Source organism: Dermacentor andersoni, chromosome 3 (genome assembly GCF_023375885.2).
Source record: "Dermacentor andersoni chromosome 3, qqDerAnde1_hic_scaffold, whole genome shotgun sequence".
Taxonomy (NCBI): Eukaryota; Metazoa; Arthropoda; class Arachnida; order Ixodida; family Ixodidae; genus Dermacentor; species Dermacentor andersoni.
The window spans coordinates 982,708-1,005,780 of NC_092816.1; the positions used below are offsets into that span (position 1 = coordinate 982,708).

General features: G+C 47.1%; 1 protein-coding gene and 1 long non-coding RNA gene across 16 annotated transcripts in view; both read right to left on the bottom strand.

The window, feature by feature from the left end:
• Srrm234 (Serine-arginine repetitive matrix 2/3/4) overlaps positions 1–23,073 on the bottom strand; it is a 285,071-nt gene that overhangs the window by 33,100 nt on the left and 228,898 nt on the right. For 11 of the 15 annotated variants that reach the window (XM_055065695.2, XM_055065691.2, XM_055065690.2 and 8 more), the window contains one exon: positions 10,568–10,599. The exons of 1 other annotated variant lie outside the window; for it this stretch is intronic. In XM_055065695.2, the coding sequence (XP_054921670.1) occupies positions 10,568–10,599 (32 nt within the window). Of the gene's footprint in view, positions 1–10,567; positions 10,600–11,027; positions 11,373–23,073 lie in introns of those variants that run through there. 3 more of the 15 variants (XM_055065702.2, XM_055065700.2, XM_055065694.2) reach the window with 1 other exon arrangement.
• Positions 9,543–10,561, bottom strand: LOC140216678 (uncharacterized). Its single transcript, XR_011893256.1, has 2 exons — positions 9,827–10,561; positions 9,543–9,733 (listed from the first exon to the last, which is right to left on the bottom strand). It is a non-coding gene; the product is annotated as an uncharacterized lncRNA (long non-coding RNA).

Sequence of the window (23,073 nt, forward strand, 5' to 3'; positions counted from 1 at the left end):
GGGCTGACTACGTGTCCGAGAAACTTGAGCTTCTGAAAGCCAAAATGACATTACTCAGGCTTGATAGTCAGATTTGCTTTGTTGATGGCGATGAGTACGTGCTTGAGTCGTTTTAGATGTTCATCAAACGTCCTCGAAAACGCCAAAATGTCGTCTAGGTAGACTAAGCACGTCTGCCATTTAAGTCCAGAGAGAACATTGTCCATCATCCGCTGAAATGTGGCATGTACGGAACACAGGCCGAGTGGGAGGACTTTAAATTCATATAATCCATCAGGCGTCACAAACACCGTTTTTTCGCAGCCACGCTTATCTACTCCGATCTGCCAGTGCCCTGATTTAAGATCCAAAGAGGTGAAAAATTGGGCGTGGCGTAGACGGTCCACAGCGTCATCGATCCGTGGCAGAGGACAAACGTCGCGTTTGGTGACACGGTTAAGACGTCGATAGTCTACGCAGAAGCATAATGTATTGTCCTTCTTTTTAACCAACACGACGGGGGACGCCCATGGACTTATGGATCGGCTGAATCGCGTCATAATTGATCGTCTATTGAACCAGGCGCTTTATCACACACCTTTCGAGGCGAAACGCGATACGGATGTTGACGAACGGGGCGTGCTGACTCGTCCGTAGGAACACGATGTTTCGAAACGGAGGTGCGCCGTACTTTAGACTCGGTAGAGAACCCGGCAGAGAAGTCATTGACAAGGTCGAGTAATTTCTGTCCTTCCTTATATAGACGGAGTTAATCTCAATGCGATCGCTCAGGTTGATCGCTTCCAATGAATTAGGCGAAGCAGTTCCGAGCAAGGCGACATCCGTGAGGGCAGCAATTTCATGGAGGAAAGCGACAGCTGTGCCTTGCGGTAAGTGCCAATATTCGTTGCTGAAGTTGGTCAGCAGGACTAATGAGTGTCCGTTCTGAAGCTGGACGAGGCTTTGTGCAATGTAGATGTTCCGCTCAAGCATTAACGGAATGTTTGCCTCGGCGATGTCCTCATAGCCGTCGAATACGTCGCACGTTACCAGGGTCAGCAGGCTGCTTCTTGGCGGTATCGTTATGCTGTCATCGACGATGCGCATGGAGTTTTCGGGGTGGTTCTCGTTGCCAGCGTCGATTGCTATGGCTTTCGCCGTAGAAAACGTCACACTCGATTTTTCCAGGTTGATTATGGCTCCACTCACCTGTAGAAAGTCCATGCCGAGTATCAAGTCCCTCGAACAACTGGGCAGAATGATGAAGACCCCGACGTACGTAAATCCGCGAATATTTACTCGAGCAATGCAGCTTCCCATGCGAATTAGTATATAACCTCCAGCAGTACGGATCTGCGACCCAGTCCACTGTGTAAAAACTAACTTTGACGCAAGGTCTCGGCTCATAACCGAGCTGGCAGCACCGGTGTCAATTAAAGCGGCGACTTCGTCGTCTATGGTAACCAGTACGTCCGACGTTACAACTTGTCGCTGATCACCGGAATGCGCCTGAACGTCGTTTCGTTGTCGTCATTGTGATGGAGGATATTTGATGCGCTCGGCGTCAGCGGCCTCACCTCCGGAGGTCGCTTGACTCAGTTTTCCGGGTTTGTAGGGCTGGGCGAACGACGCCTACGAGCTTCTCGAGGAAACATGGGACTGGGCGATCGGTATCGAGCGGCCGATGGAGAACGGGGCTCGTGCGTTCGCTGCTCGAATGGATTACCACGACCCGCGATGAAGTTCTCCACAGGGCGCTCACCAGGTCGCAGACGAGGAGCACCTGGAGGGAACCCACGGAGACCCAGGAGCCGATAGGGACACACATCCTGTAGACGTGGCCAGCCTCTCCGAAATGAAAGCATAGGGACCCGAGTTCAGAAGCCTGCCAGACGTCGCTTTCCCGGGGCTTCGACTCCTCGATGGACTGCGACGCCTGAATGCTACTTCCGTTCGTTCGGTGGGGCGAGTGACGTTTGAGGGGCTGTACAGCGACTGTCGTCGTACCACGTCCGCACAATTAAGTCATTCGCTCCTGCCGTTGTGGTACCTCGTAGCGTTAAGGAGCTTGGTTGACTTGCCTCGTCGCGCACTATCTCTGCCACAGAAATTCGTGTTGTCGGCGCGTCGGTTACCTGCAGTTTCTGGAACCCTTCTCGTACCACAGCCCTGATCATTTCAGGTAGGTCCTTGATGTGGTTTCCCGAAGTCATGGTATGGGGCTGTTCGAAAGTTCCATCACGTTGCGATCGTATTGTCTGGTACGCTGTCGAAGGGCCTTTTCCATTGCTGTCGCTTCAGCATGGCAGTCCGCAAGTGTAGTGGGTGAATTTCGAATAAGCCCAGCAAAAATCTCTTGCTTCCCGCCTCGCATCAGATATCGGACCTTCTTGTCTTCGGCCAAGGAGGCATCCGCACGTCTGAAAAGCCGAGCCATGTCTTCAGTATACCTGGTGGCGCTCTCGTTCGGCGCTTCGAATCTTGCGTGTATTGCCAACTCCGCTCTCTTTCCTGTCCGTGTTGGAGTATGTGGCGCTCAGCTGTCGTCGAAATACGTCCCACGAAGACAATGCCGTTTCATGGTTATGAAACCACGTCCTCGCAGAGTCTTGGAGCGCGAAGTACACGTTGCGCAGCTAGCGGGTCTTCGTTCCATCCGCTGGATTCGGCGACCCGCTCGAAATGGTCTAGCTAATCTTCCACGTCTTCAGTAACATCTCCGTGAAATACAATCGGAGCCTGCGGCTGGTTGATGATGAACTGCGCCGGCACAACAGCCGCAGCAGAGGGCGGTGGGCTCGGGTTCATCGTCCGGATACGCTCGGGAAAAAGACCATGCTCAGGTTCGAGCCCTTGCAGACGGCGATGGTACTTACGTGCACAGGGGTAATCTCTCCCGGACTACTCACAGGAGACGTGTCAGGGGTACACTGCATCTCTGGCAATGGTAGCATATGTACCCTGCACCTCCACCAGCAAAATGTCACAAGACGGGCTCGCCGAGTTAGAACAGAACAGCCTTTTTTAATGATGGCCGACAACCCCCACCCTACAAAAAAAAAAAAAAAAAAAAAAAAAAAAAAAAAACCAGGGCCACAACTGCGCCCTTCGTCGTCCTCTCTCTGGCGATCGGGACTCGTAGTGGGCAGCTTACTTCGCGTCATTACACACACACACACGCACACACACACTGTGTGTGCGTGCTTGCGTGCGTGCGAGCGCGCGCACGAGAAGGGCAATCGAGGAGCTCGAATCTTGTTAAGTGACCTGCCGTTCTGAAGGCGCGTGCTTTTTCTGACTAGCACTAAATCGAGCACCCGAATTTACCATTAAAGTTGGTAACAAGAAAAATGGCGTCGTCGTCGGATGGAGCATGCGACGGCAGCGTCCGCAAGGAAACTGTCGAAAAAGGGAATTCAGTGGGAATTCTTCGACTCCTCAAAACACTGAACTTGGAGTCGAAAGCGACAGTGATATTACGGGAAAGAAATGCATAAAAAAGTCGCAGTTTCGCCCGAAACGCGAAGCATCGATTGCGATAGCGAATTCGTAGACAGTTATACTAAGTATTGGCGGCGGAGTTACGGAGTCGCCATCTATCGGAAGCGCCTCGCTGGCGTAGTATGAGGGATCACGCGGCGCGCTCCTCATAGGTTTTAATTTGCTGTCAGCGATCACTGAAAACACCCCGCGCGAGCTCTCCCGGACATTTCTGTAAGTACTTTCGAAACAAGAGACGTTTTTTACTGTATAAATAATAATCTCGGGCAAACTGAAAGCACAGAATCGTTTAGAGACGCTATCTCTTTACCGAACACGTAGTGAACACCACTGCGCGCGGTCGCCGCGATGGAGTCTCCCGAACCGGCTTCTTGCATGAAAGGTAGGTAAACGCTGAGAGCAAACTATGTGAAATATGTTCTTATAGTGTTTGTATAACTAAATGGAGCGTAATAAAATGAAGCCTCAATGCAGCGATCGACTGCGCGTCTACATGCTTGTCCGCGCACTGTTTCGCTTTCGCCGCGTGCGCGTTTTCGCACCCTGCCATCATCTTTAGGCCGCATAATATGAGCATCTGACAGTATACAAACGACCATTGTTGCGTGGGCGCTATCAGAGCTGCTCAAAAATAATTTCATTGTAGAGACTTCGACGCCTACTGGGACTGATGTGCCGTCGCGACGATTCAAATTTTTTTTTCTTCTAAATTCTTGGACGTCTCAATATTATTTCTCGAGTTGCGTCGCACTGTATGTTTATCGTTCTTCTCAGCGTGCGATTTCCCGCTACTTCTTTTTCGTAATCCAGTGCATTAATTCATAACACCAACATGACCATATGCCATGCTTTTTTTAATGTGCTTCTTACCGCTCCCTTTACACTCCAGCGAACTTGCCAGTATCTATAGCATCGACAAGTTCATAGACCAAACCCTCACGACATTAGTCGGGCAGCGGACTCGGGCGAGCGTCTTAGTGCGCGTTTTCCGAACATCGCAGACCCGGCGCCGTAGCAGAAATCTTCCTCGCATCTGTGCTTGCTGCATACCCGAGTTGTAGCCGATGACTGTTTGCCGGTTTTATGTTTCGCGTGCCAAGCTTCACGCAGCTTCTTGTCCTGCGGCTACGAGTGAATAAGGCTGACACCGGGCTCCGTTGCGTACGTCCGGCACTGCGGCACCGAGCAGTAGCCTACCATGTTGCGCGCTTTCAAAGGCAGCCCCTACCTATTGTAGTGCTTTCAAGCGTTGTAAAGGAGACACTTGAAGCGGGAAAATCTCGCCACTAAATGAGGATCGCAGCGTACGAGGGAATTTAAACTCTCATTTTCAGCTCGCTTCGGCGCTCCCGAAGCAGCCGCTATGTCCACGTGATCCCTAATAGCACGTCACGCCGATGGTGGCGCCAGCTTTTCCAGCGGTGGAGCTCAAGGCCAAAAGTAGTTTTATCGGTCGCATAAACTTGGAAACATTCGCTTATTGAATTAACAAGCATTTGTAAGCGCGCACAGGTAAACGTGAACACATCACACTCGATGACAGCGGACACTCGCTGTCAAAACGCTGGCGTGAGCAAGCGCGGCAGCAGCAGCGAGCGAAGTGAGCTTCCTGCTGTCTAAAACGCGTCAACGCAAACAGTGGCAAGAAAACAGCACGCACAAACGTATGCGCCACTTGCAGATCGCCAAGATACGACGCGCGCTGCCCCGCAAAGCATGCATTTGCTGGCGGAGTAGAAGCCGCTCCCCTGCCTCCCCACTTTCCTCCGTTTTGTGCGCGAGATGGAGCCGCGATCGTGAGCTGCCTTTGCGCCCGGTCACGAAATACCCGGTTGCCGCCGGAGCCCAACTCCACCCTCCCTCTCGTGCCCCCACGGCCATTCGCACGACGGAAGACGGCGCGTTTGCACTCCGCCTTCTTCCCCCGCGCGTGCTTTCACTCGCGCACACAGGATATGGCAAGCGGCGACGGTTTTCGCCCTGGGACCTTGAACGGAACATCACGGCGACGCCGACGAGAAAATGCGCCTGGAGTGCAGATATAATAGCTATCGCAATAAAGGGAGGAAACGCATACGCGCTGTAAATACTGTGGAATGGGACTCCTTGTCATATTGGGTTTGATACTAGGGCCTTCCTACATGAATATGATTAAACTAAGGGACAGTCGGTTTCGTCACAACTCTCAGAGGCCACAGAAGTCGCGTTTGAGACGTTTACTTTTTGTAAGCCAACTTCAAGCAGTGCAAGGAAGCCAACTTTGTCTACAATTAAACAAATTTTTATGGGCATTTCGCCAATAAATATGTATATGTTCCAGCCATTTATTTCATGTGCCGATTACAACCACTTTGAATAAATTGGCACTTTGGAAAAGTTTCTTGTTCGAAAATAACTCTGCAGGTAAAGGGTTAAAGATACGCGAACTCAAAGCAAATAAGTAACTGCCACATGAGCATTAGCGGCTTTGCTTCTTTGACAACCTTGGACAGTGCGACAATTAACTTTGTGGTTTCACACCTACTTAACCACAAAAGTGGACAAAACACGCACGTCTTTAGCATAACACAGCACTCGTGATGCACAACGAATGAAAATTAACTGGTAACCCAAAGAAACCAACGTGAACCTTTACTCATTCATGAGTAGGTAGCTTGACGCTCGGATGGCTCATGAGACATAATGCTGTGCCAAAAATCTGTCGAACAAAGGTGGTGACTGTCATGTACAGTGCCTTGGGGAAATGCTTGAAGCGGTATGGCAATACCTGCTTTTCTGTTCTTGCTGATGCCATTTCAACGGACTAATCGGGATTACATCATTAATCGAAGAATTGGTCAGCTAGAATAGCACTGCATAAGGCACTACTGGTAATAAAATCATCTCCAGCGCTTATCAAATGGGTGCCGCAGTGCTACAGTTGACCTGTCGAGGGGAGGCCGAGCCCATCCTTAAAAATGAAAGGGGGGGGGGGGGCTGACTTTAAGCACTGGTTCAGCTGGACAGGCCATGTAATGCACATGGCAGATAACCGGTGGACTACTAGAGACAGAATGGGTACCAAGGGAAGCGCAGTGGAGAAAAAGCGCCAGTCTTATCTCGTTTCTTGTCTTTGTGATTTTGGCACAAATCTCGTTTATGTCGGATCACGAACTAGCCCAGCAGTTCACTCTTCTAAAGCAGTTGAGAACCGCAGAAAATTAGGTGGAGTGACGAAATGATGAAATTTTCAGGTGCAAGTTGGAATCAGCTAGCGCAAAACAGGGGTTATTAGAGATCGCTGGGAGAGGCCTTCGTCCAGCAGTGGACGTACAAGCTGCTATGTTGCGCGGCTCCTTTTTCTGCACGCTTGAGAACGAGCGCAAAAGTATTTTTTTATGTATAGGGTGCATCAGTGAACACTTTCAAATTTTGTTTTTATTGCCTGTGGCAGATAGTACAATCCTAGTCCACGAGCTGGTCTATTCAGAGGCGGACATTGCCTGCATAAAAATAGAAATGCATAATTGACGAATTAACAAAACTTGCCTAATTAAATGTTAACTGTTTATGGCACAAACTGCAACTCACAAATTCTAACCGGCTAGTTCGCAAGGTGGATACACTTCGAACAAATTCTCAGGATGACACCAGTTTCGAGATATTGATCCCCGAACTTTGCAGAGAAATGCATTGGCACTCCAGTTACTTTTGTTCTTCAATCCATAAAATGACGTTTGTCAAGAAAGTAAGTAGAACGACTGTGCATTTTTACCGCAAGCTTGACGGTGCATATCTCGTAAATGGTATGGTATGTTATGAAGAACTTTATTGGGTCCTGAAGGTAAACCCTAGGTTGACCTTCACGTTGGGCCTGACAGTCCCAACGTGGGCCGCACCCACGTTGGGACTGTCAGGCCGAGCCCTTCAGCCACATCGCGGGCCTTCTGGACTGACCGTAATTGGTCAGTGATGTCATCCACAAAATTGTTTTGTAGTGGATACGCCTTGCAGTCTCATCCCCTAGAATTTGCAGATTGCAATATGTGCCATAAGGTAATTAGTTAAAAACTTAACTAGCGAATTTTTGTTAATTGTTCGATTATGCATTTCACTTTTTTTTAATGTCCGCCTCTTGGAGTAGACCAGCTCACGGACTACTAGTGTGCTATCTACCCCAGGCATATAAAAAAAAAGAAAAAAAAGGAGGTGTTCGCTGAAACACCCTGTACATTCGTGGACTTTCTTTCACACGCGAAAAATTCACTGACGATTACGGTACTCCCAATACGAAATTTGAGCGCAGCTGTATACGCGTTTCATTTCACGATATATTGGCTGGTGCGGACAACCTGTCTTGTGTGGCACGTTGCAAACGGAGCGAAGTGTGGCACAAGTGCCTCGCTAATTGGGAGATCGCAAGGCAGCGCGTGGGCATGATTCACAGCAGACGCCGCAGACAAACCTCTGCCCATGCAGCACTTTGTTTCCATACACGGTTTTGGTGAACAGACGACGTGCGCTATTCTGGCATCATCTCATAGTCATCATTGCTGCAAAGCCCGTCATGCGTGGCACTATGCTTCGCACACTTTCGCCACAGCCTCCTCCACTGCTTTTCTGCTTGCGCTCTCTGTGCTATCGCCATCTTTAATCCTTTTGCTGTGCTCGTTCTCTCAGTTATGAGGATGGTTAGGGACGACGCCGACGCAGAAATAGGTGCCAAAAAGCTACGGTATCAAAAAAAAATGACACACAAAAGATAGAGCAAACAATAGAAATTGACAATTTTGAAGTCACTCAAACATCTGACATTGATGCAGCTGTCGTAGACATACGCAATAAAAAAATTACAAATGAATTCACACACAAAAAAAGTTTTCTTCATGTTGCTTCTAACGAAATACATTTCTTAGGTTAGCTTTTGCTGGCATACCTGCCAACCAGTGGACCTCGAAATATGGGAGAATCGCCGCGGGAGTGGGGGGATAACGATGAGGACAAAGAACAAATCATGAGCCATTCCACTCTGTGAAGCTGGATGACCACCCAGGCTGTGTAGCACCCGACAAAGGTGACCGAATTGGTGAAGAACTAAGGTACGAACACATTTACTGCCTTGATCGGTGGTCATAGTTACGAAAAATACACGCACATTTTTGTACATCTGCATTAATTGGCGTTATACATTCACGTTTTCACTTTGCGATATATTGAGGCAAACAATTTGAGACTGGAATCACTGCACCGAATGGCAGTGGGCCAGTGCCGTGTCAGCGCCTTCGCAGAGGGAGGAACAGTATGGGAACGCTAGCATGAGCGGCAATGGAGCCAGCTGTAGAAGACAACGACCGTTAACTAGCGAGCAATGGCTCATGCCATTGCTGATGGTTTTTGCTTGCAAATTTGTTGACGGACACGAAAAAATACACGATACCCTAACCATAAATGGCTTCACTGAAAAAATTTGATTCAGTAATGTGAGAAACGGTTCTGAACGGCTACCAGTACAGTTATAGGCATTTCGGTGCTTATACCATAACTGAGCATGTATAGTTAAGCAACACGTACTATATGCCTGCGACAGTGGCTCCTTTTGGCTTTAACGCAATTCACCGCCATGTCAGTTGCCGTTTATAGCTTTTATAACTGAGCACCTCATTTCGCACGTGCCCGTAGTAACTGTTGGTTTACTCTGGCAGTGGATAGCAAGGAAACCGCAGATGCCATGCTCTTTACTTTCATACATGTCTGGTTGTAAACTATCATTTCTGAATATCAGTTTGACCCATTTAGTTTTTTCTAACGAGTGGAAAGATAAAACAAATTCGTTGAATGCACCACATGTGTTGTATTGGCAAACCAGTAATAAATTAATGTTAAGGAAGCATATTACTAAGGTAAAGAATCTGGCACCTTAGTTTCCTGGCCCTCCGATACCAGCAACTGCCAACCCAGATACAAAGGAAGCTGTTATGGGCGGAAACAAGTGCCAAAGGACGCGCTCGTTTATGAAGGCTAGAAACATATGCGTCAGTAAACCCTCAATATCATTATCGTGAAAGAACTTGAATATTCTCACATGCATTAAATGAAACCTTTATTAGTAATCTTGTGGTATCTGAGCTTTTGTTTGTGCTCACCTAAGCCACGTACCCGTGACTTGCGATGTTTTGAGTGGTACTACAAGTACAGCTGTGAAAAGTGCAAATCTGTTGTTGGAAGTTTGGGCTGCATGTTGTGTCATGTGCCTTCTAAATCCGTGTTGTCATGCCTGCAGTAAAACAGATTAGCAGACGTCACCAGCATGTTTGTAAACACCGAAGTGAGCCAAGGAGATTACAAGAGTTGTTACAATGTCACTCACTGCATCATTTTTACTGCCCTGGTGTCGATGTGCTGCTTTGGGCTCCTGTTCAATTGCCCAGTTTATCTGAAAAGCTTAAATCTTGGTTCATTGGTCCCTACAAATTCTTACATCAGAGCACACGGATGAACTACCTGTTGATACACAGAGGTCTGACCGCCTCTGCTGCGCGACAAATCATGCAGGTCTCCTGCCTCAAGCCCTTGAATCGGTGTTCTGCAAGTGGCCAACTTGAGGACAGGCTGGCCGCTTTCGTGCACCACTGGGGGCAGTTGTGCGAGCATTCACATGAACCTCTTCTTCATCTCTACATAATGATCACTGGCACTTCGTTGTCTTTCGTGTGTTAGCTTGGTTTGCTGGAATATAGCATCTACTCAATCGTTTCTCAATATGCATTACTGCAGCAGAATATGAGTTGTACCTATTCCGCTCCCGTCAGCCGTGTCGTTACAACACTCAATTCCTTCACAATGCAGCCTTTTCAGTATGAGACTTCCTCCTCATTGTGCATAAATGCTTTCTCGTGGGTGCAGCATCCTTGTTCACTCAATGTGTGGCTGCTGCATTACCCCACTTGCAACCATACACATGCAACAAAATCTGGCATGTATTCCAACCTATGATTAACGTACACACGAGTCATGCACATGTTTGCTTTGTTGCGAGAGCATGCACCTGAAAGACTGGCTCATGATGCCAGGTACACTTTAGCAATGGCACAAAACAAAAAGGCAGCACCTGTGTCCATCCTCTGCATTCCGTGGGACTTGCTTGCAAACAAAAAAGGGTACGCCAAGGGTTACCCACGGTCAGGGGGAAGACACAAGATGGAGCATTACCTCCAACACCACTGCTTACAGCAATCGCTTTAAAACTAGCAGGGCAAAAAAGCAGCAAAGAAATACACTGCTAGTGTACAACCAAGGACCAGTAATGCAAAACAAAGTTTTCAGGCATTGCGTCCAGAATAATGAAAACTAACAGTGCAGCATATTAAAGCACAGGTCACCGACACATGTTATAGTGTCGAGAACATCTAACACTTGCCAGTCATGTTCATCCAGAAACTGATCGGACGACCAGTTCTAAAGTAGTATACACACATGTAACACTGTGTACTGCTTTTCCGAGTGCAAATATTACTTCGCTCACAGTATGAAATGAAACCACATAATGAATTGCCAACATAAGCCAAACAGAACACACATGAAACCATGACTTTATTTGCCGCTTTTTTTGGATGGGAAGTCCACCATAAGCTATGTATGGTGCTACTATGCTGTCAACATAAAAGGTAAAATCTCTCTCCTCGTCCTTCCAGAGGCCATGAATATGTGTAACAATGAGATCGTAGCAGGAGTCTTCCAGTTCCTCTTTAAGAAGTGCGAGGAGAGAGACTTAAAAAGAGGGAAAAAAGAAGGAAAAAAAAGGAAAAGACAACAAAGGCAGAAAAATGGCGGGTCACCGCCTTCGGCGACGATGGCCATGCCGGGAGCTGCTGCGACTTCTGCTGCTGCTGTACCTCACTTTAGCATCGGGAGCCCTGGACCCAAACCAAGCACAAGTGAAAACATAAATTCAAAAGAACGGGGACAACACCCAAGAGCTGTGCCACCCATGAAACAAACACTGACTAATGCCTAAATGCACACCATCCTAGGATCCTAAACCCCCAGGCTTTACGCTCCTGGAGGGCATAAGTGTGGCAACCTACCAAAAACATGTGCCCACAAGGTGTTAAAATTAATGTTTCCTGCTAAATGACACCACTTTTCTTTAATTAATGCTGCACAAGGTGCTTTCATTACAATGTACTGCAACTGTGTACTGCTGACATTCAGTTTCGAGATGCCTGCTACAAAGGATCATACACAAGAATGTAAAGCGCTCAGGTCAGCAAACCAAAAGGGGGAGGAAGGACGTGCAACCAACACCAGTGATGCAAGCGGGTTGCAAACAAAGAAGGAGCCATCATGGGAGGAAGAAGCCCATTCGCTGGGCAGGTCACATTAAATGTTGCCACTATTGGTAATAAATTTGGAATTCTATTTTGCCATGAAATGTCAATGCGTAGCCATGACTGAGCTGCTCTGTCAATACCATCATCAGTTTATATGCACATAATCTATCAAGAATTTAGTGTGTCCTTCTAGTTGCTAGAATAAGTTCTTCATAACGGAATGGAGATTGACAATATATAAGCAGCAATTACAAGGCTGCATATATGCAAGCCAATTCAAACATGGTTATATCAGCTTATCAGTGACTTTTACAACTGTGTAGAAGAGACAAAAGATTGATAACTGCTAAAATGTTTGAAAAGCACTTATCAGTATTTGTGAAATCGGAGTAGGCTTAATTTTTGTCACAGTGTGGACAGTACATTATTTACTCGATTGTAACATGTTTTTTTAATGATTTTTGTTGCTTGAACTTGACCGTCATGTTTAAAACAAATATCCTAAATCTCGCGGTTTTTATCAAAGTCAAAACCAAACTTGGTTTTTGTTGGAATCGATGCCATTTTCGCTGTGCTTGTGCAAAGCCTCCCACATACTTTTCATGCCTGCCCATCAGCTATGGCGCGCCCATGCCACCTCCTTTCTTGTCATCCTCTCCTGTCGGCTTATTTTGCCAGCAGGGGCATGCTCGTCCCACAATCGCAGCGCGGTTTGTTCATGAGGAAAGCATGCAGAGTGAACTTTGTAGCGGACTTCTGTGCATGATATGGTGCTCGAGTGTTGTCCTTCACTGCGACTTGAGCAGAAAGTGCCCTGAGTACTCTTCGTGGTGGCCTTCCATGCATTGGATGCTCTTTTGCTGCTGTTGTGGTGCGACTGCCGCCAGAAATGAACCGGGTGAACTTGTGTCTCGACCTGCTTGATCGCAGCTGTTCGTGCATTGGGTTTTCACTGTTTGTTGACCACTGTTGCTTTTCTGCAACAATGGATATGTCGGGTGCTTAAGTGCCACTTCAGACGAGATGGCGTACTGCAGCATGCCTCGCTGCACATCCTTCAGCAAATGCAAAGTGCCAGGTATTTCGTTTCATGAAATTCTCGCTGATGTAGCCTTACGCGAACAGTGACTAAAAGTTATCTCAAGAGATAACTGGAGTTTGAATAAGACACAGTGTTATTCCACTGTGTGCAGTCACCATTTTGTTGCTTCTGACTTGAAAGAAGGATGGAAAATGAAGAGGCTTCAAAAAGGTGCCGTCCTGAGTGTGTTTTCTGAATACTCCTCGTATTTTCAACCCCAGAAAAAGGTGGAAAGTGACACAGCCTCGAGGAAACAGGAGGCCAGTGCTTTGAACGGTCCCCCAGCACCTAAAAGGCGAGCTGTTGAAAGTCAAGGTGCGCCAATTCAACCGCAGTGTGATGACCCCCCACCCCCGATTGTGACGGCGCCGACCATGTGTGGAATCCAGTCCTAGCACCGTTGGGTGAAAGTGCTCCTGCATGCACTGGGAGCGTGAGAATACACATACATCCATCTGTACAAGTTTCCACTTACAGCTCCGTCTTGGCAATCGAGCGAAGGAAATGGAGGTGGAAAGAGTGGCACCTTAAAGTGCAGATGCAGAGGATCAGGGACACAGTTGACAAGTACAAGGAAGAACTTCAAAAACTCAAGGAGGTCTGGTATGTTCCCATATTTCTTTCAGTTGCTGAAAAGGCAAAGGAAAATAACGTTAGCGCTTCAATTTTGCTGGAGCAAGTGAAAATGTTTGGATGGAAAAAAGCAAAATGGTCGGAACTGACAATATGCCAAAGTATCGTTCTGAGAAACCTCGCAATACTAGCCTACGAGCGCATAAGAAGCGCTGGAATACTGCGACTTCCTACCCGAAGCACCTTGGACTGTTTCTTGGGATCATCACGTGGAGATGTAGGAGTGACAGACCCGGTGAAGCAAAGACTATCTGTTGAGATTGCCGCTTATGCTTCTTCGCAATCGAGAATGTGCCTGTAGATAATCAATAGCCGCATTTACATGAATATGGTAGAAGCGTATCGTATTATTTTGGCGTATCGCATTCCGCTGATGCACCTCCGTTTACATGTATGCGCATCTCAATGGCTGGCAAGTTAGCGCCATCTGGTGTCACATTTCAAAATGAGCCCCCTACTTCCGGTAAACATGCTTCCGCTGCCACACGGCCGCGCCGCTGGTTGGTTGGCCAGTTGTAATCCCGCAGCGAATGCTTTCCCATAATTCCTGATGCGATACGCTTCTGTTTACATGCGCCGCTGAAATGCGCATTCTTCATTTCAAACTACCCTTGTTTGGCGTACTGGATGCGATACGCCTTCCTAGCGAATTATCTCGTTTACATGAGATGTGATACGCTTGAAAGTTGATACGATACGCTTTTGTCGTATTCATGTAAACGCCACTAATAAGATGAGAGTAAAAGAGAGATTGCTCTACGTAAAACAAAGATGCGTTCATAGGCAAAGTAGACTACGGTCAAGCATTTCTTGAGAAATGCTCTGATGAGCCTGTCCTAGCTAATTCTAATTCATTGTTATGCTTTGTGTTGAACGGGCTTTCGACTCGCTTTTGAATACTGGTAGCCTATGTTTTTTACGAAAAATTCCACTGAAGAGAGCTTCACATCATAATGCTGCATGTTTTGAAAGAAGTTGAGGCTATTGGATTTCTTGTGGTAAGAGTGGTCACTGGCCACCACAAGATAAATGGGATGGCTTATCAGCTTTAATGTAGTGGAACAATCAAACACTGCATAACCCACCTCGAGGATAAAGGTTGCAAGCTCTTTTTTAGCATTCGACCAGTGCCATCTGATTAAGAATGTGCGGTCCCAGTTTTTGTCCCACAATCTGGGCAAAAATGGCGAATTAACATCTGAGCACGTTAAGCAACTTTACAGGATGCAGCATTCTGTATTGTGAAGCTTGCGAGACCTTTGACAGGTGTTTCCAATTAATCTGGAAGCGATCAGTGTGAAAAGAGCAGTGCGGCTGTTTTCGTCTGCCGTCACTCCTGCACTCAAGCTCATAAGAGAACAAGCAGGCCACACATGCGACGCTAGCTTCGCACATGTCAGACCAACTGCACAGTTCATGGACACAATGTAGTGTTAGTTTGTTCCAAGGGACATCAGTCACTGCACTCAGCCCATCCACAAAAGGAACCCGCAAGGAAAGCAGTTCGAGTCTGAGAGCGACGATTACCTAGAATGGCTCGCTACAACCTTTTTGGACTATCTGGAAGACATGAAGCGCCAGTGCCTAGCAAAGCAGTTCCTAACTAACGAGACAAACGAAGCCCTGATGGTAACCACTCGCTCGAATGTGGAATGGGTGATTTATCTGCTTAACGAGATGCGCTTCCACTTTGTTCTTACCCGGAAAATGTCGTCCGACTATAGAATCCTTCTTTGGGTGGCTGAGGAAATCAACAGGCAGCAACTATCAGACAGCTCGAATGTGGAATGTGTGATTTGTCTGCTTAAGGAGATGCGTTTCCACTTTGTTCTTACCAGGAAGATGTCGTCTGACTATAGAATCCTTCTTTGGGTGGCTGAGGAAATCGGCAGGCAGCAACGATCAGACAGGGGGGTCCGAGCTGTGCTGTCTGGTATACACTAAAAATGGGTATTGCTAGGGCTCGACCACCAGCAATGTCATGGCGGCAGAGGAGAACAGCATACTGACAACTGCTGTGTAAGAAGAGACCTACCCGATGGAAAGTGCTGTTGGACAGTTTCCAAGCGAAGCAACCGAAGTGCTCACGGAGCTTCTCAGCAGAGATAAAGCAACGCTTCCCATGCCTGAAGTGGCAGCTCTCGCAATGGTAGGTGGTTACCTCGCGAGAACTGTCGCTGAGAACATAGCTTGCAACAAGTGTTTCAGCTTAGTCACATAGCCTGCCTCCTCGGCGCCGTCAGGCACTCCCATCCAACACCAGGATAGAGGCAGTCTCCTGTACCCTTTATAGAAACTTCTCACTGCATTGTACTGCTTGAGCAAGTTTATCGACATAGTTCTCTTTAAAAGGAGGAACTTGCAACATCCGCTCAAAGAAGCCATGGCTAAAGCTGCCAAAGTGTTCTGCGAACAAGAAGTTTTTGTGTGTGAAATAGCAGGGCGCCACAAAACACTTTTGGACTTTCTCTTGACCAAGTTTCCCAGGCCATTATTTGTGAACTATGCAATGAAGATCACTGACAAGCATGACTTTGCCAAGGTTTTTGCAACGAAGCCCCTTTCCCGCAATGGGGGGTGCTGAAGCCCTAATTGGTTAAAAAAAAAAGGGGGGGGGGGGGGGGGGTTGTAACGTGTTCGGCCACCGACTACTTCCGTTGCATCTTTCTGCACACTCACACTTCAGAAATGCTTCCTTAAATTACCAAGGGTTCTCAAAGGCGTGCTGAAACGACCATGTGCCTTATCGTAAACACCTTCATGGCTGGGAGAGTTCATCGCTGAATTCTGGGACGGCAGCGTTACCAACAGCGAGGTCGAGCGCGAGGCTCGATGGATGGCTTGTATTGCATTCGCTGCCGATTGGTGGGCATGGAAATTATAGCGGAGGCTATATTTGTGACTTGTTACTGGTGTTACGGTTACGGTGCTGCAGTACCCTGTGGCCCTTCACGCTTCGACTCCGTTTATTTGTGACGTTATGGCGACGTAGTGCATTTTGTTTGACGCCTGCTTCGAGAGATGAACAAATTTGATAGCTGAGAGGATGGCAAACTCCACCGTGGCTCTACGACAACGAATCGATTTGCGGATGGCAATCCAAAGCCAGTGGCAAGGGCTCTGTGGACATCGTAGTGGCCTGGTAGCGTCCCCAATTGATATTGTTTTGTGGCCTCTTAAGAATTAGCCTCAAACAAGCTTGAACATGACGTGATTCTCGGGTGATCACTTTTGGAGATAGTTTCGCTTTCGCGAGGCTGGTTCGTCCCGGCACTGAATCCCTCGAAGTATACCACTGAGTGCTCTTGGCATTGATAGCGAGCTTGGCACAGAGGCAAAAACGCTTGTTGGGGATGTATTCAGTGCTATGTCATGCAAAATCTTGCGAAAGTGAAAACATCTCTGAGAGGGATAGCCCAATAGAACTTTTCCGAATTGTGATTTCTTGAATAAAGGCACCATTTCGCCTTTTTTTCATCCCGCGTTATATTCACGGTTTAATTTTTTTTATCTTGCTTGACTGCAAAGTCGACCCTCGTGTTACATTTGAGTAAATATGGTACTTTCACAAAAATGCCACTTTTTGTTACACTTTGCATGGCATTGGTGCGAATATATACATATGTCATGGTTAAATGATACCTTCATTTATTGCCAATGACAGACAGCACAGAATGGCATAATTATGCTTGTGTGATTGCTGTCCGGTCTGACCAAACTGATAGATGCGGCAATAATATTGTGACAAAAGAATACGCAGATGAAAAGCTATATACAAGAATATTTACAACATAATACGCCGCACTTGGCCAAGAGGCAACAGCCCGCGCTAGCCTCCAATTATCGTCGTCGTCTTCTTCCTGCTCGCCTCTTCGTCATTGGTAATACTATTCCGTATGCATGTGGAAAGCATACAGAAAGTTATACCCAGTGTTGCCATTTTTTGGGGGGGACTTTGCTAACGCACCATTCGAAATCTTCTTGAATGTGCAAAAGCTATATTTCTTTTTTTTTTAAGCCTACTATCCGCTCTAAAAATTTTTAATGTTAAAGGGCATCGCAAAGAGACTTTCGAAGGCCTACAGGCCGTGTTGCTACTGTATTTTATGTACGTTCCATTGACAACACCTGAAATCTGTTGGGACCCAGTAAATGTTCCCCAAGAAAAAAACACTACAAGCAGTAAGATACTAACCATGCATTTTTACTTTACGTACTGTCTGGTTGATTCATTTGCACCACTGTGAATCAGTTCATGATGGTGCATGAGAAGTTGAGAGCAGCTCTGTAGTTGAGCGGTGCAGACGTGGCCACACAAAGTGCAGACGTGGCCACCTCATGTTCGTGTGTGTAGCAGGGTGATGGGGCCAGAAATTACAGTTTGATACTGGGGCGTCTTATAAAAAAAAAGAGCATGAAGCAACATCCTATTTTTGCTGGAAGCAAGTGCAACTGGACCTGCCAACATTAAGGTTAGAAAAATACTAGGCGCCAAGCCCAAAGATGCCAAATTTCAGTTCGAAATACTAGATTGCTTTAGTATTTAAGATGCAGATTGTCTGTCCAAATAATTCGCAGCTTTTGTTCTGTAGGAACGCTGGAAACAGACACACTGCTGAAATATTTGTGAATTTATGAAATATTCACTAACAATGCCAGAAAATATGATAGTTGTTAACCTTGTAATGCCCAATGTGCTTTATGTGCTACGTCGAGTTTGATGCCTCAAAATGCTTATTTAAGCACAGAAAACTTAACGCATGCCCATACAGTGCAGTCCACTTATAACGATATCGAGAAAGACGAAAAATATGATCGTTATAACCGATGATCGCTATATCTGGACTGCAGTTATCAAAAAAAAAAAATACTAATAAAGGCGTTTGCGCTCTTTACCTTTGCAGCTCTGAACTCGAATTCGCTACTTGCTCTAAAGAATAGATGTTGTAGACAGTAGGCCGTGAAAAACAAACTTTATTTCTAGCGCCAATGACCGTGTCAAGGATTAGGCGCGCCGAAATAGTCCGAAATCTGCACTTGCTTTTGCGGCAGCTTCAGCTTCACAACCGCGGTGTGCATGGATTCCAGCTGCTGCGCGAACACTGGCGGCAATCCTTTAGCATGCATAAAATCAATTAAGGAGTCGATCGACGATAGTGCACTTTGCGTGGACATCGGGGTCAAGGAGCCACTGTCGATCTCGTTGTCACTGTCGCTGATGCCGTCGCCACCGTCGCACAACTTCGCGTCTGTCGAGACAGCACATCTTCGGCGATCGCCTCGTCGGTGACCTCATCGCAGAACGAGGCAGCACTGTCTGCAGTCAAAAACTCCTCCTTCGACACACCACCTGTGTCACCAGTAGGAACGAGCTCCCAGAGCTCGGTTATGTCAGCGACTTCCACCGGGTCGGTCTCAGCAGGTTGGGGAAGTTCATCCTTACGCACAAAGCCCGCCTTCTTGAAGCAATTGGTGATGAACCACTGGTAAAGCGCCTCTTCAACATCGGCGTTCAAAGGGTCTCTATAACCCCTTTTCCGCTGATCGGAATGGCCGCCGATAGCTCCTGCCTTCACAATCGCGGTGCTCCCGGTTTTCAAGATGGTTGATATCGTTAACTGGACGAGCTCATACTTCTTCACGAGGGCGCTCACCTTGAAGCCGCATCGAGAGTCCTGCAAAATATCCATCTTCGTGTCAAGCGACACAGCTTTGCGCTTTGTCGGCGCCATCTTCGAACTGAGTTGAACCGTTGGTTGCACGCTGCTTCGGTGGCGTCAGCCTGCTATCGCGAGAGAGACGCGCGACGGGCGCCACCGCGCCGCTTTGCTTGTCGCTTCTTTTTTTCTTTCTCTCTCTTTCGGAGCGACTGTGGCCGACGCGCATGAAGCAGCTGGCGCCATCTTGTGGCGCGCGGCGCCAACGTTGGCTGCGCCTACTCGTGCGCGGGCGGGGCGAGACGCGCTGCGCGGTAATGGCGGCAGATACGAACACGAACTTACGGAGGTAAACATCGCCTCGTCTCGACATCGTTCGTTTCAGGGAACTAAGCAACGCAAACGTTACGATTATTAGGCACGGAAAACGCCGTCCAGACTGCAAAATTTTGATCGTTATATCCGATATGCGGTGAATAACCTATCGTTATAAATGGTTTTTTTCCCCATAGACCTAATGCATAAAATGACGCTGTCATGTCGACCCATCGTTATAACCGATATATCGTTATATGTGGTATCGTTATAAGTGGACTGCACTGTATTAGCATTTTTGATAGGATGGAGTGAAGTTTCATGTGTGGATTGCAAGCTATAATTAACTGCAGTAATTAGGTCGTTACTCCTATAAGATTTTATTGTTTTTTGTATGCAAATGTACTCTACACGGCCAAAGGCAAATGTCAACACTTTTTACAGTTATGCTTGATGTGGAGTTATTTTTGCGCATTATCGGGTTACAAACAGGTTCAGTGGAGTGGGAGGTGCTGCTGGGGGCGTTCGTCCAAATAATCCAGTGGGTCCACAAAACCAGCCTCTGAAATTTGGTTGGCGACTGTATTTGCATTTTTTGAAACAAACTCTGCCCTAAGCTGCACGCAAATAAAAAATCGTAAGCTAGTCCCCGTAGACCCTCGCGTCACAGCCTTCGCAGGTTGGGCTGCTGGGTTTTCGTCGGTGCAGGTGCAGTTCAGTTTTGCAAGGAAATAAATGCAGTATGCAGACAAGGTGATTGTGGTGGGTTGCACCAAAACATACAAAAAGGAGGCTCAGGTTTTTAAAGGTTCCTGCTTGCGAAAATCGCCGCAAGAAATGGGCCACTGCAGCAACAGGTGAAAGTTAGATTTGATACCAGCTTATTGGCTACGTGCGGCAAACGTTTTGTGGCAGTTTGCAAGCTTCCGTGTTACTTTGTGGTTTGAGTGACATGCGTTACTCAACAAAGGTGCTTAGTACCACTGTTAATAGCATGTCATTACAATTTCTTATGGCACTCGGGGAAAGCTAGATTAAAATCGGCCTCGAATGTAAGTGGAGCGAGCAGATGAACTTCAAAGCATGCCACATTAGTAGTTAGATAGTCTAACACACTTTCACATATACAGTAAGCTACATGGTCCCGGGTGCGTTAATCGCAGTGCAGATGTCATAAACGCGCCTAAACGTGTTTACAAATTTCCACGCGCAAAATAAAATGTGCAGAATGTTAAAAAAAAAAGAACAGTGCTAAAAACGTACACTGGGCAATAGAGGATGGGACACACACGGTGCTGTGTGTGTCCCATCCTCTATTCTGCTGTCTGGTGTACGTTCTTAGTGCTGTTTTTTTAAATATTATGGAAAACCACCAACTTGCCCAATCTGCCGACCTTCTTCAAAATGTGCAGAGTTGGTTGTTCTTGCAAACGAAGCGCGATTTTTGCGATGCTTTACCCGTGGGAGCAGGACACGTGGTGTGATTCGGCATCTAAGCTGGTGTCCAACTTGTCGTTTTGACAACCACCCAAACAATTTATAACAAATTCTACGAGTTCTGACAAAATGAGGCGTCGAATTGAACGCCAGACAAATGATCGGTTCCCTGATACTGTTGCACGATGGAGCGAGCAACTGGACGACGGCGGCCAAGAGAGCAGACTGCTGTACATGCAGTCTGTGTTGCCGCCGGTCCCATCATCCAGCTGAGGCAACCACTGCCGAGGGAGGCATAGAAATCGGCGACTGTTTGTTTTCCGCACGAAATAATAATCAATAGAAAAAAATTATGTCGAGCATGCTCCCATTCCACTGAGAAGTGCCCAGTACTAAACCACTAGTGTGACCGCGAGCAACAATCTGATGGCATTTTGTCCGACGAAAAACAATCACTCACCAAGTCGAGTACATCACCTCACTGAAGCAGCTAGTCTGCAGCAAAGCTCTCGGTGATGAGCACTTTGCTGCTTTGAACAATCTTGAAATCGCAATAATTGGTTCGGCATTGATGAAGCAAACCAAGCCTACCGACTTCTTTGGGAAACAATAAATGCTCCTGCCATTTCGTTACCATATTCTTGATTGTCCACTTATTACGAACGTTTGGCTATAACAAACATATTCTGCATGACCATGACGGTCATTATAAGTGGGCTCAACTGCAGTACATTTGCTCTTCGCACCGATGACTGCGAGAGAACCAACTTATTTAGGCCCACGTTAATGATGTTGATAAAATAAGTGCACTATGACGAGTTTTGGCAGGATCGCAAGCACAGTCAGCTGTGACTGCCGAGGTCAGAGAGCTAGGCCTACTGTCTCAACCAGAGGCTGCTGCCGAGCCATCACAGCACGGCACACTGTGGCGAATTCACCGCTCACACAGACATGTTTTGCTCGGCTGTGTCCGTGTAAAACGAAGGAGCATCGTGCAGAGACGTTTGTTTTCGTACTTCTCGACGAGGATACAAAGTCTTTCAAGGGCTCCGTTCTGGACGTGCATGGGTGCTGTACGGTTACCATTATCTGCCACGTTGGGCCTCTGATTGGCTGTCGAGAGGTCGCGAGATTTGAAATTTGTGTTGGGAAGCAGAAGCTTTGCAAAACGTGTTTCAGCGCTTTTACAAACATGACGCGAAGTAGTACATTTCTGTCGAAATAAAATTTTTCTGGTCCAGGTCAGCTATACAGTCGAAGCCTGCAACAACAAAATCTTGAGGCAATGAAACTCTGCAACAGAGTATTTTTGGATCCCTGGTGGACGCTTATAGGTGTCAATGCATTTCATATCTCTTGACAACAAAACCTTTTTTGACTGCGATCCCGCATTAACTAAATTTTCCGAAACGGCAGTTCGCACATTATCGACTCGTGTAATGCTAACGGTGTCGAAAAAATGCACAAATGCATTGGGCCATTAAATTGCGCACGTGCTTGTGTGGCTGCTGCCATTTTTGTTTTCAAAAAGAACAGCAGCAGAGCAGCTGCACTTGTCAACAGGCGACGCCAATGATAATGACGATGATCTTGATTTATCCTTTGCTACGGGCGAGTACTGTGCAGTTTCGGGACCAGAAATGTGATAAAAAAAAAAGGGCAAAATAAAGAAGAAACAACATCTCCTGTGTGCCATCACGGTATGAGCTAATGTGGAGCAGAACACGTGCGTGGCATACACATCAATAATCGCCAATTAGCCAAATCTACAACTGCACGTGTGGATGCCGATGACACTTTGTACTCTGTGTACTACACACATGATAGTGTGTGCACAGTGTGGTTGGTGTGTGGGGGTTGGTGCTAGGGTGCATCAGCTGTGCGTGGGATGATCGGACTGCCTGCTTTGCCAGCCTGTCAAGATGCCGCCTCAGCCAAAAGCGGAGATCTTTAATGCTACATGATAAGGCTGCAATTATTGCCCAGGTTGAAAAGGACAGGAAGAAGATGGACATCGCTGATGAATTTGGAATTGTGTGCAGCTCGTTATCTACTATTTTGAAAAACAAGACCTCCATCCCTGGTGAGCTCGGAAATGCTTCAAGTGCGCCTACAGAGAGAGGCTGACTTGGTGTCTGCTGCCAAACCTTCAGCTCGAGCG